This window comes from Nuphar pumila, chromosome 16 (genome assembly GCF_984573655.1).
Source record: "Nuphar pumila chromosome 16, dmNupPumi1.hap1.1, whole genome shotgun sequence".
Lineage (NCBI taxonomy): Eukaryota > Viridiplantae > Streptophyta > Magnoliopsida > Nymphaeales > Nymphaeaceae > Nuphar > Nuphar pumila.
In genome coordinates, this window is record NC_143264.1 from 26,590,310 (window position 1) to 26,604,352 (window position 14,043).

Here is a 14,043-nt window from a genome sequence, read left to right on the forward strand (position 1 = left end):
GGCTTTTTTACTGTCTGCTCACACTTGGCTATCAAATAGGAACTTGCCAAACATTTGAGTACCTGACCATGAAACCAAACAAAATCTTCTCTTTTATTGCATTTGGTACTATTTCTGCGCTGAAATATTTCCTTGCCACATAATTAGAAAGAGTTTTTCAAACGTCATGATTCCTAGGGATGGAACCAAACCAAGGAAGAAGAAAACAAGGCATCACCTTCCCATATTTAATAAAAAGGTAGGCGCATCCCACTCATTTCCCATCACTAATTTGCTTATTACAGGCAGAAAACCACCAATAACAATAACAATAATAACACACCAAAGTCAACAAGCATAAAGATTACATTTATGTAGTCGGGTAACCATTATGGGTCTTCGTCGTATCAATACTAGGCATCTATCTGGTTATCAAACCTGCAGCAGAATAATAAGATGACAAATATATGAGGAAGAATCAATTAATAAAACCATTTAGAAGATTAGATTCCCAATGGTGCCATACAACATGCACTAGATACCAAATAAACAGTGTGAGTCTCACCATTCCTTACAACTAAAAATCTCAATTCTAACTTCAACCATGGTATCTCTTGTGAAGAAGCTCAGATGAACAATACAAAAAATTCCAGGAGAGACAGGGAAAAGATGCTTCTGCAATAAACAGCAAGAAAGGCATTATCTCATCAAGATCCAATTCCCTTACTGTTTTGTCCATCCACCCAGCAAACAAGATGCAAAAATCTCTAAAAGGAAAAAAAAGAAGGCAAAATCATGCATTTTAGAAGTGATCACAATTATAAACTAAACTTTCAAAAACCAAATCTACCATCAGGGCAACTCTGATCTCCAACTTTGCGCAAACAAGTACCATCAAAACCATCAACTTCTGCTACTCCAAGATCCCACAAAATCTGTATCATTAAAAAAACACAAAAATCCCCAACAAGTGAAATAAGGAAAGATCAATCTCTCTGTGAACACTTGGCCAATAGAATCATCCATCATCCATTAGTAAAAGAAGAAAAACCTTAAGAAAAAGTGGCAAGATATGATACACCCTTTCCATGTATATTCCCCCGACTACAAATACAATACAAAATTCCCCACCAAATTAAAAAGTTTTAAACAAGAGAGAGAGAGAGAGAGAGAGAGAGAGAGAGAGAGAGAGAGAGAGAGAGAGAGAGAGAGAGATCAGAAACCCTAACCCTAGAATGAATCCCTGAAACCTCAATCAACATAACCCCTGGATCTTCCCTGCTGGCCGGCTGGACCTCCTCCGGGAGGAGCATGAGCAGCACTGCCCTTCCCGGGCACCGGAATCTGATACCCACCGACCACCCTCCCGGCGGCCTGGTCGTACATCACACCTCCCGGATTCTGACCCCCCATCATCACCGGCATCCCACCATAAGCACTACTACCAGCGAATCCGTTCTGAGCACCATCACCGTTCTGGTTGGCATCTCTGCCACCTTCTCCCCTGCCAAGGGAGGTCTTCTCTCCCTCCATCTCCCTGAACTTCTGGAGGTAAATCTTGAGAGGATCGACGTAGTCCTCGAAGCCGAGGGTGGTCATCGCCCAGAGGAGGTCGTCGCCGTTGATGGTCTTGCGCTTCTCCCGCTGGCACTTGTCCGACGCCTCTCCGGTGATGAAGCTGATGAACTCCGACACGCACTCCTGCACCGTCTCCTTCGCGTCCTTGGAGATCTTCGCGTTCGCCGGCAGCGCCTTCTTCATGATCCTGCTCACGTTCGCGATCGGCAAGAACCGGTCCTGCTCCCTCGGCGAGAACTCGTTCCCGCCTCCCGCACCCTGCCCTCCTCCCCCGGACTCATTGTCCGAATCCGCCATCCGAGGGAACCCGCAACCAAACACACAGACCCACTGCTTTCACCACAATACAAAGACAGAATTAACAACAGAAACAAGTAGAAGGGTTAGAAGCCGCTCTCTCTCTCTCTCTCTCTCTATATATATATATATATATCCGCCTTCCTCGTTTTATTTGTTTTTTTTTCTTCTTCTCTCTTCCTGCTTTGAGTTTCGCTATGTTGGGCTTGGTCTCCTCTCCTAATTCTGGTTCTCTCAGAGAGAGAGAGAGAGAGAGGATGGGTGGATGTGCGACGTCGGATCAGCGGGTAATATCGCCATCGATGCTCGACGCGTGGGGGTTTGCTGGCCGTTGGTTTTGTCGATAAGTATGCCCGGTATTGGAGGGGCTGCGCGCCGTCGGATGCGCCCACGGAAGAGCGGTCTCGGCCGTTGGTTTTTACCTCCACGTGACACGTTGGAATTTCCTTTTAATTTTTTTCCCTCTTCGTCTTCTTACTTTGGGAGGCAGGGAGGGATATGCCGTCGGTCATTACTCACGATGCAAGTTGGATGGGATATAAACCGGATCAGGCTCATATTATCGGATCCGGACAATATATACAAATCGAGGTCCGGGTTGGGTAAAACAAAAATAGTCAGAACCAGGTTGGAACCGATTCTTAAGCAACCTTTTTTTCCCTTTCCAACATGAAAATAATGCATTTTGCTAATTTTCAGCGAATCCAATATCATTGGGTCCCAAATGATAAATGGATCTGGAATTCTACTATGTGACCAATTGGATCGATCCAGACCACTTTGCATAATTCAGGACCAAAGTACACCTGACCGGGTCCCCAGTGTGGCAGTGGGTCTGGGGAGAAGGTGCTGACCCCTTTGTTCCAGTGGGCCCATTAAGTGACCCGGTTCTCAGATCCACCAAATCCAACTCCATTTAATTAGATTTCGTAAGCCAGAACCATATCCAGTTCTAATTGGATGTGGATATGGTTTTAATTTTTGTACTGTCACAGGTACATGTCGGTGACAAGAGCAGGCGCTTGGACATGTCCACGCAGAGTCACCGACATTATTTTAATATTCTCTACAATATTTTACATTTTTAATATTATTTTCATAAAATTACATTTTTACAATTAAAATATCAAGAAATAGTTTTTTATTGATTAAAAATATGAAAAAACCTGACGCCCTATTTCCCGAAAAAAAAAAATTCAAACTTGCATCACGTGTCCTTGTGTTGACGTATCTTTGTGACATAACTTTTTGCTACTAAATCCAACAAATATCCGAATTGGGCAGATCTCAAAATTTGATGACATGCACCTTAAAAGTCAAATTTGTACCAGTTTTTCAACATCGGATTTATCCGATGTTGGCCACATACGACCTGAATCCGAAACTGTTTACACCACTAAGGGTGACTATTATATCTGGTTTGGATTCTGTCTGGATATGGATAGTGTACTGCCAAATGATTTGGCTTTGGGGCGTGACGGAATGGATTGATGGGATTTCAGAATTGGACTTTGGGCTATGGGGGCTGTTAATATATTCATATCTGGTAATTAGCTCCCAAAATGCCAGAAATTAATTGGATCTAAATTTACAAGTTGAATAGTGCAGTAGGATCTGGGCCTTCGTCGAGTCCACCTCGTACTTTCCTTATTTTTATTGGATTCGGGTCTGAACCATGCACTTTCCCCAGATCCAACCAACTAACTAACCAGATCCATCATGAGCTTAACAAAGAAGCCCACTCAACAGATCAGAGCTATTCTGTTGCATTTTATATCCATAGTCCATATCCGAATAAGATTTTGGAAAGGATATTTTCTGATCTTGAAGATGCTGGACCTGACTAGAATGAGATATAAGCCTATTGCATTTTAAAATTTATTTTGGATCTACTGGTTTTAATTGGGCATTACCTAACCCACTTCCATTGCTTTCAGTATTCATAGTCCGGGTCTTGGAGCGATTGTGGGTAGCATTACTCAATCTGACCAAAATGAAGAGGTTTATATTGTCTTAAGGATATGTGTGTATCGGATCCAGGTCCACATCAGATCTGTGCATGACCCAGCTCAGTGTTGATCTGGGTCCTACTCTAAGCCAGTTCAACAGATCCAAAAATGGGCCCACCGATCCCGTCTGGTTGGAACATAAACCTTTAAAACACGTTTTCTTCAATACAACGTTAAAAACTAAAGAAAACTTTTCAGAGCGCAGGCAAAAAGCAACTTATTAGAAAAAAAGATGTTTTGGCACACGAAATTTTTTTACTTGCAAAAATACTTTTCTGAAACACTCAAATATTGATCTGATTTTATTGACTAGAGGCCTGCAGTTATTTTGTTGGGACGTTGCTAGTTCGAACCCCAAATGGTATGATTATAGGGATGGCAAAACCTGACACGACCCACCAACCCGACCCGCCAACCCGCCCGCTACCTGCCAACCCGTTTTCCCGACCCAACCCATTTATTAAACGGGTTGGCGGGTCATGTCGGGTTACCCGTTTATTAAATGGGTCGGGTTAGTGTTTGCCACAGCCGACCCGTTTAATAAACGGGTCGGGTTCAGGTTGAGGTATGCTGACAGGCCAACCCGACCCGATTGCCACCCCTAGATTGTATAACTGGTAAGAGTCTGCCTATCTGCCAAAAAAAAGAAAAACAGGAAACAGGAAATTCTATGGCCAAACCAAGAGGGGTCGAGTTCGAATCTCACAAGGGTTATTTATCCCTAGCTTGCCTATAAAAAAAAGGGTATTGCCTTATATAATGATTGGGTCTAACCCATACCGGACCTATATATTAAAAACTACTTACCAATGGGAGCTCCGCTTGTCTGATAGGCTAGTAGACATAACCTTGTGTTGGGACGTTGCAAGTTCAAAACCCAATGGTATAGTTGTATAACTGGTAGGGGGTCTACCTAACCCCAGCTTGCCTTTCAAAAAAAAAAAGCTACTTGGAACTAACATTCTCCCGTTTTTCTTAAATTGAAAGCAACAATACTCATGTCCCAAGAATCCATCACAGGGGTGAACGGCTGACAAGATTTTGGTTGGCTCGACAAGCCATTTTCCAGAAAAGTAAACTAGCTTTCAAAAACGACGAAAATATTCACTTTCAAGGTTATTGCATATTAGACAATAATTAAAAGGATATAAATTTGGTATACTAAAGAGCACTATCTTTTTCATGTCTTTTACCCTTTATTCTGGAGATTTAATCTTTTATATATATATATATATATATATATATATATATAAATATAGATAGATATATATATAAAGGTAAGCTGGGGTTAAGCAGACCCCTATCAATTAATTATAAAACTATATCATTGGGTTTTGAACTTGCAACGTTCCAACACAAGGTGACGTGCACTAGCTGCTTGCATAGTTGCTTTAGTAGAAAACAGGTTGTGGGGATGATGGTTTATAACATGTAAGTTGGTTTTAGAACTTAAAAGATCAACTACCTATAATATACAAAAATTTCATGATTCAAAAAATCATACAAGGATTTTACATATCGTCCAATGATGGCTGTCAATCAGGAGGCCGGACTTTTAAATCGCATTATGAGGAAACGACAGACATTTTGGCTTATCGAAGAGCAAATGCTGATCAGGTCAGAGCTACCTCTAACAGATTACCATCAGAGGTCACTTTAATACTGTTCGTCCAAAGCAGGTTATATGTTCCCCCCCCCCCCGAACAGGGCCGGTACTGAGATCTCATGTTCGGGGCTTCCAAATAGCGCCACGTATACGATCGAGACCGGCATGATTCCCGATGACAGTCCGCATCATACTGCATCGTAATTTGGTGCCGCAACAAAGACTTAAGTACCCTTTACCGCCATTCGCTTCATCTTCCTCGAACGAACATAAATGCCCTCCTTCTAGAAAACTGAACCGTCAGTTCTTGAAAAGGATAAAACTGCCTTCCATCGTTATCGCGCCAAAACGTTTCGCAGAGTTTGCGTATGTAGCAAGTGTTATGTTGTAGGATTCAAATAGTTCAAAACAATCCATTCTCGCTCTAAGCACTCTACCGGAGATTCTTTGCTTTCATCTGGAGTCGTCGGAGCATCCTTTCCCTTTGTTCCAGAGCATTTGTTTCCGTCTTACGCGCAACCGCAACATAGTTGTTACCACTGCTTACTCTACAGTTGGAATATCCAAATTCCCATCGTTTCGGTGAGTTTCGTGTAAGGTTTCTTTATTCAATCTGAAGATTGCTTCTTATACAACGATTTGTTTCTTATGAACCCAAATATTCCGATAATTTCTAATCTTGATGATCGTGTAATGTGTTGTGCAGGTTACCAATGTCTGCGCCTCATCAGATTAGAGATACCCCGTCGTTCTATGGGTTGTCTATTAGAGAAGTGATCCGCCAGTCCCATCTATCTAAGGTGTTTGAAAGATACCAAAATATACTTAAGATTGAGAACGATAAAAATAGAGAAAAAGCCTTGGAATCGTATTATGCGGAGGATTATCCATTAGACATCGAGGCTGCGGACCAAAGGAAGAACTCTGAAGAACGAAAGATGCAGAACAAGGATGACGAAGAGAAGGCAAAGGCAAGAAATATTGCTGAGAATTTGAAAAGAAGGCTGAGGATTGACGCACGGGCGAGGGAAAAGATGAAGAAGAATGAGGAGCAATATCAAACTTATGTTCAATCTTTAGTGGATGAAACTGCGGCACAATGTAAGAGGAGAGACTTGGAGCACAGGGCAATGCTTAACAAGGCATGGCTACTGAAGAAGGAGGAGGAGAGGCGTAGGCAAATGAATAAGGAGGAGGAAGAGAAGCAACAAAATAATCCTCAATATGAGGAAGAAAAGGAAAGGCGAATGAGGGGGAAGGAGTTTGAGGAAGCTAAGGAAATGCAAAGGCAGGAGAAGGAGAATGAGGAAAAGAAGGAAAGGCAACGGAAGGAGAAGGAGGAGGAAGAAGAAAAGGAAAGAGAAAGGAAGAAGCAGGAGGAAGAATTCCAGGAAAGAAGGAAACAAGAACTGGAAGAGAAAGAAAGGCAGCGGAAGGAGAAGGAAGGAAATGAAAGGGAAAGGAAGAAGCAGGAGGAGGAAGTGCAGGAAAGGTTAAGGAAGAAGCAGGAGGAAGAGGCGAAAAGGGAGAGAGAAAGGAAGCAAAAGGATGAGGAGAAAAAGCAGAGAGAAAGGAAGGAGAAGGAGGAGGAGGAGGAGGCGAAAAAGGAGAGAGAAAGGATGCAACAGCAGAAAATGGAGAGAGAAAGGAAGCAGAGGAAGGAAGAGGAGAAAATGGAGAGAGAAAAGAAGGAGAAGAAGGAGGAGGAGAATAGGGAGAGAGAAAGGAAACAAAAGAAGGAGGATGAGAAAAGGGAGAGAGAAAGGAAGGAGAAGGAGGATGAGAAAAGGAAGGATAGAGAAAGGATGGAGAAGGAGGCCGAGAAAAGGAAGGCGAGAGAAAGGCATGCGATGGTGGAGCCGGTAGAGATGGAGCTTGAAAGTCAATTGGTGGCAGTGGACCCACCAGAAAGTCCCAGGTTGGAGGGAGAACAGGAGAAAATAGCGACCAAGGTAAATATATCCGTTCTGTCTGTGAAGATTTAATAACATATTTAGCGATTTTGGTATAGCGATTACTGTGTTAGGTATTAATATGTATAGCGATTACTGTGATATTCTGTCTGCAACCAATATTATTTATAGCGGTTAGTAGAATAGTATTTATAAGTACAAATGAAACTAAATTACAATTGGTAGGAATAATATGTTATTTTGTGTTACAGGGAGTTCACAGGAGAAGTAGAGCACCAGGTGAAAAGCTCGGAGGTCGGTGTCAATGGCCTGTAGTTCTGTCGTGGTATGGTCAGCTGAGTGCATATAAGAAGGACCGATTACGAAATATGCACTTCGGTGGCCTTTTGGACCAACAGTATTTTGAAACTTGCTGGAATACCATGACCCACCTGGTAAATAAATGGAATGATAAGACGAACACATTCCAGTTTGATTCTTTTGAGATCACCATGACTCTAGAAGATGTGGCGAGGATCACTGGCCTTAAGTGCGATGGCAGTGCTGTCCTGTTACGACATTCAAACTATAACGCAAGGGAGAAATGCAAGGCCCTGTTAGGAATGTCGATGGACGAATGAAGTCAATGTATTTCTGGTGGAATAAATTCCACATCAATGAAGGTCTCATTTTTTCATAATAAATGGGAAGGCCACTCCGCTACTTGTGCATCTGAAATAGCTGACCAAAAGTTGCGCGGCTTCTTTCTATATTTTTTTGGTCTTACATTATTTTCCGATTATTCTGGTTCGAGAAGAAGTTCCATGTGGCTGCAGTACCTGGCAGACTTAGACGAAGTAGACAACTATGTCTGGGGTGCCGCTATGCTCGCACACTTGTACAATCAACTCCACCGTGCGAGTAACGGTACGAAAACAGTTGGTGGATTTTGGCAATTTGTTCAGGTATTTGTTGATTACATACTTAGTAATTGTAGAACAATCTCATTGCAGGTTGTGGTGTTACTAATAATATTGTTTTTGTTAGGCCTGGGCGTTGGAACATATTATCCCATTGCATCCTCGTTGTGGCCCTCCGATTTGTGATTTTCCAAAGATCGGTCGTTGGGCTAGAATAAACGTCGTAGTTTATAATGCTAAGTCCATTTTAGATGGGCTGCAACTAAACGAGGTAAGCGTTCTAAAATTGTTTACAATCGCGACAACATTTACCATTGAGTATTATAAATCGTTGTAATGTTCAACATTCTTAAGTATCCATCGCTGCAGGATTGTCTTCAGTAGTACATATCGTTGTTGCCATATCATGCGTAAATAAATGTTAATATATTTGTCATTCGTTATTAAAAAGAATTACCAATGTACAGGTTTTGTGGAGACCTTATGGAGATGGGGAGGACGATGATGAAGACGTTGTTGCGGTGGCTGCTAGATTGTCTTACCGCGATTTGTTGCTATTCTGCAATTTTGAAGCCGAGTTGCAGCAAGGTAGTCGAGTTCTTCTACAATCTGGCTTTGGGCAGTCTATCCCAAATAAGCCTTTGGAAGTGAGAAAGAAGATGAATAGTGGTGATGGCAGGAACGTTAATTGGCCCGATCGCTATAGGGATGAATTATTAAATTGGAACTCAGGTGGTTTGATCTCTTCTATTTCGAAACCACATGAAGGACAACAATTTGATCCCTTCTATTTCGAAAGGTATTGGGAACCAATGCGGCAAAATCGGAAGATTGAAAAAATTGTGAACCCATGCCTCCCAATTGCCCCTTCTCATGTTGCAGCCCAGCCTCTACAACCAAAACATCGTCTCTCTCCGGTTACTACGACTGGTCCCTCAGTAACAAAGCGCGAGGAAGAGCGAACACTTGCACTAAAAGAGAACATTGTCTCTGCCGCAAGGTTCGAAGTTATGGAGAGGGAGAATAAGAAATTAAGGGCAGAAGTAAGAACTATGAGGATTCAATTGAACTCAATGGTAGAGATGATGACCAGTTTTCTTAATAAAGGTCTCGCAACGAAGATGCCACGCAGGATAGACAGTGCACAAATAAAAAGTGAGAGACAAGTCTATGATATTTCATCTGATTCGTCAAGTGCCTTAGAATAAATCGTAGTTTTTCATTTTTATCACGCTAGGTTTTTGTTGTAATTGTATAATGAGTTGTAGTAACGTGACATTCTTTTATTGTTTAATTCTTTTTTGTAATAAATAAACTTTCATCGAAAATAGATGTTTGTTCAAAAATCGTGGCATTGCCTAACCTCTCTAGCATCGCTAAGATATATCATTTCTGTTTAGCAATCGCTGTATTTGTCTCCGCCTCGAAAGAATATCGCAATAAGGATTGGCGATGTAAGCCTTGAAAAATAATTTAACGAGTTCTGACGGTGTAAATGATAACAGTCAATAGCGATAAGAAAAGAGTTTGTCGTTGCATGAATATATCGATGTATCCATATACGATAATCAATAGAATAATCGTGAAAGATTATTCATACCCAAAAGCTTGTTATAATGCGACCGACAAACAACGGAGTTTTTATTATTTAATAGTGAATAATTAAATTTCGGGGGTGTTTCCGAAAAAGTCTGGCATGTGAGACGACATATTTTTAATTATTTCTATAAAAAAAGGGCGGTTTGTGGAAAAACGTATTTTTAAATTTTTCAAAAGCAATCATTTAATTTGGCAGCGGCTATCGAAAATAGGGCGGCATGCAAAAAGACGTATTTTTATTTATTTAAAACACAATCATTTAATTAGCGTGCTGTTTTCCGAAAATGTCCGGCATGTGAGACGACGTATTTTTAATTATTTCTATCGAAAAAGGGCGGTTTGTGGAAAGACATATTTTTAAATACTTCAAAAGCAATCATTCAATTTGGCAGAGGCTATCGGAAAAAGGGCGACATGCAAAACGACATATTTTTATTTATTTAAAACACAAGCATTTAATTAGCATGCTGTTTTCGAAAAAGGTGGCGTTTTCGAAAAAGGGCGCTGTTTTCGAAAAAGGGCGGCATTTTCGAAAAAGGACTTTACCTTTGTATTTGACTGAGGACGGCGTTTCCGTATCTGCGTTGCAAAGGTGCCATCGATATCTCCGTCCAGGCATGACGCCGAAGAAGGGGACAATCGGAGCAGTACGACCAACCATGGCGTCCAAGAAGACGACTACGGGGCCAATACGACCCGGCACGGCGCCAAAGACGATGGGAGCACTATGACCGGGAACGGGGGCAACAAAGAGGACGGTGGGAGCAAAACGACCAGGCACGGCGCCAACGGAGAGGACGATGGGAGCAAAATGACCAGGCACAACGGCAACGGAGAGGACGATGGGAGCAAAACGGCCAGACACGGCGCCGAAGAAGAACACAACCACATCCACATTACCAGCATTAGCGCTTAAGACATATATTTTTTGAAATGCCTGAGCAATTTAGTCAACATTTGCCTTTTCATGTCGTATTTGGACTATTGTTGTTTACTGTAGACAATAATTTCAATGTCGAATCCTGAATACCACGCTCATGGTGCACACAGTTCAACATCCACAGGCAAGGTTGGGCGGCAACGCTCTGACGAGTCCGTAGATGACATCGAGCAGATGCAAGATGAATTTGCAGTTGGGAACACTATCAGTAATTTTGTAAGTATTTAACCACTATCAATTTCTAGGTCGTTCCGGTTTGTATGTTTTGAAGTTCGTAAATTTGTGCAAGCAGACAATGTGTGATTTTGTCAATTACATCCAGAGCAAGCCAACGAGCAATACAGTACGCATCATCACCCCTTATTTCATGGTATGACTGTTCCGCTGTTGTTTTGTTTGTTTTTATTACGTACTAAAGTTTCTTGATGGTTAAATCTTACTATTTCGTGCAACAGATGTACGTCCGGCGAAAACCATATAGCATTAGATTCAAAGAAGCAGTAACTTGTTGGAACAACGATGATTAGTGCCTAGACATTTTGAAATTTGGAAAGGTAAGTGAACAAACATTTTCTCAAAGGTTTAGTCGTAACATCCCCATCACGATATGTCTCTGGAATGAGAAATTATTTTTTCGATTCGCAGATTTTACTTCCTACACTCTGGCAAAATCCCGACCATTGGGTCCTATACGAGATGAATTTTCTGGAAAAACAACTATGGTGCTACAACTCATTGGACTGCCACAGTGGCGTAGAACGCGACGCTATGCATTTGGTAAAATTGTAGCCATAGATGAATCGTAGCTATTCGAGGTGGACCAGAGTGTAATATATTATCCCTTTATCACAGGCGGGATTCCTTAACGAGGCTATGGGTGTCGACATTGCAGAGTGGATGTTGCTCTGTGCTGACGATGCTCCTTTACAAAGTAATGGGGTCGATTGTGGCATATTCGTAATGAAGCATATTGAAGCAATATACAATGGAATAGATGTTACTTTCCACGCTGTATGAGCTTTATATCCGATGTTATTGTTTATTCCTGTTATATATTCGTTTCACATTACATGTTTTGTTGCAGGATATTATGCCGGAAATACGCGACGAAATATGCGAACAATTGATTGAGTTTAAAAAGAACGGCAGACAAAATATGTTGTCTTCCTCTCCGCCATCACCGTTCTCGCCCTCCTCCTCGACAGCAACCCAGTCGGTGTAGTCGCGCTCAGGATGGCCAGCAGAAGCTCCACCACGTTGTCTTCCTCTCCCTAGCGAGGAGGTCTCAGCACAGCCGCCGTTCCGGTGACGGGCGTTCATATCATTCCGGTGACGAGTGTTCTACGAAATGTAAATCGTAATCAGAAATCGCCGTAATTAGATGGGCTGCAACTAAACGAGGTAAGCGTTCTAAAATTGTTTACAATCGCGACAACATTTACCATTGAGTATTATAAATCGTTGTAATGTTCAACATTCTTAAGTATCCATCGCTGCAGGATTGTCTTCAGTAGTACATATCGTTGTTGCCATATCATGCGTAAATAAATGTTAATATATTTGTCATTCGTTATTAAAAAGAATTACCAATGTACAGGTTTTGTGGAGACCTTATGGAGATGGGGAGGACGATGATGAAGACGTTGTTGCGGTGGCTGCTAGATTGTCTTACCGCGATTTGTTGCTATTCTGCAATTTTGAAGCCGAGTTGCAGCAAGGTAGTCGAGTTCTTCTACAATCTGGCTTTGGGCAGTCTATCCCAAATAAGCCTTTGGAAGTGAGAAAGAAGATGAATAGTGGTGATGGCAGGAACGTTAATTGGCCCGATCGCTATAGGGATGAATTATTAAATTGGAACTCAGGTGGTTTGATCTCTTCTATTTCGAAACCACATGAAGGACAACAATTTGATCCCTTCTATTTCGAAAGGTATTGGGAACCAATGCGGCAAAATCGGAAGATTGAAAAAATTGTGAACCCATGCCTCCCAATTGCCCCTTCTCATGTTGCAGCCCAGCCTCTACAACCAAAACATCGTCTCTCTCCGGTTACTACGACTGGTCCCTCAGTAACAAAGCGCGAGGAAGAGCGAACACTTGCACTAAAAGAGAACATTGTCTCTGCCGCAAGGTTCGAAGTTATGGAGAGGGAGAATAAGAAATTAAGGGCAGAAGTAAGAACTATGAGGATTCAATTGAACTCAATGGTAGAGATGATGACCAGTTTTCTTAATAAAGGTCTCGCAACGAAGATGCCACGCAGGATAGACAGTGCACAAATAAAAAGTGAGAGACAAGTCTATGATATTTCATCTGATTCGTCAAGTGCCTTAGAATAAATCGTAGTTTTTCATTTTTATCACGCTAGGTTTTTGTTGTAATTGTATAATGAGTTGTAGTAACGTGACATTCTTTTATTGTTTAATTCTTTTTTGTAATAAATAAACTTTCATCGAAAATAGATGTTTGTTCAAAAATCGTGGCATTGCCTAACCTCTCTAGCATCGCTAAGATATATCATTTCTGTTTAGCAATCGCTGTATTTGTCTCCGCCTCGAAAGAATATCGCAATAAGGATTGGCGATGTAAGCCTTGAAAAATAATTTAACGAGTTCTGACGGTGTAAATGATAACAGTCAATAGCGATAAGAAAAGAGTTTGTCGTTGCATGAATATATCGATGTATCCATATACGATAATCAATAGAATAATCGTGAAAGATTATTCATACCCAAAAGCTTGTTATAATGCGACCGACAAACAACGGAGTTTTTATTATTTAATAGTGAATAATTAAATTTCGGGGGTGTTTCCGAAAAAGTCTGGCATGTGAGACGACATATTTTTAATTATTTCTATAAAAAAAGGGCGGTTTGTGGAAAAACGTATTTTTAAATTTTTCAAAAGCAATCATTTAATTTGGCAGCGGCTATCGAAAATAGGGCGGCATGCAAAAAGACGTATTTTTATTTATTTAAAACACAATCATTTAATTAGCGTGCTGTTTTCCGAAAATGTCCGGCATGTGAGACGACGTATTTTTAATTATTTCTATCGAAAAAGGGCGGTTTGTGGAAAGACATATTTTTAAATACTTCAAAAGCAATCATTCAATTTGGCAGAGGCTATCGGAAAAAGGGCGACATGCAAAACGACATATTTTTATTTATTTAAAACACAAGCATTTAATTAGCATGCTGTTTTCGAAAAAGGTGGCGTTTTCG

General features: G+C 41.2%; 1 protein-coding gene across 1 annotated transcript; it reads right to left on the reverse strand.

The window, feature by feature from the left end:
* Window positions 1-226: 226 nt before the first annotated feature.
* LOC149813119 (nuclear transcription factor Y subunit B-3-like) lies at window positions 227-1,992 on the reverse strand. The gene is made up of 4 exons (XM_089992141.1): window positions 1,209-1,992; window positions 830-914; window positions 545-654; window positions 227-417 (listed from the first exon to the last, which is right to left on the reverse strand). Exon 1 carries the CDS (start codon window positions 1,852-1,854, stop codon window positions 1,231-1,233), a length of 624 nt encoding a protein of 207 aa, XP_089848267.1. The 5' UTR covers window positions 1,855-1,992; the 3' UTR covers window positions 227-417; window positions 545-654; window positions 830-914; window positions 1,209-1,230.
* Window positions 1,993-14,043: the final 12,051 nt, after the last annotated feature.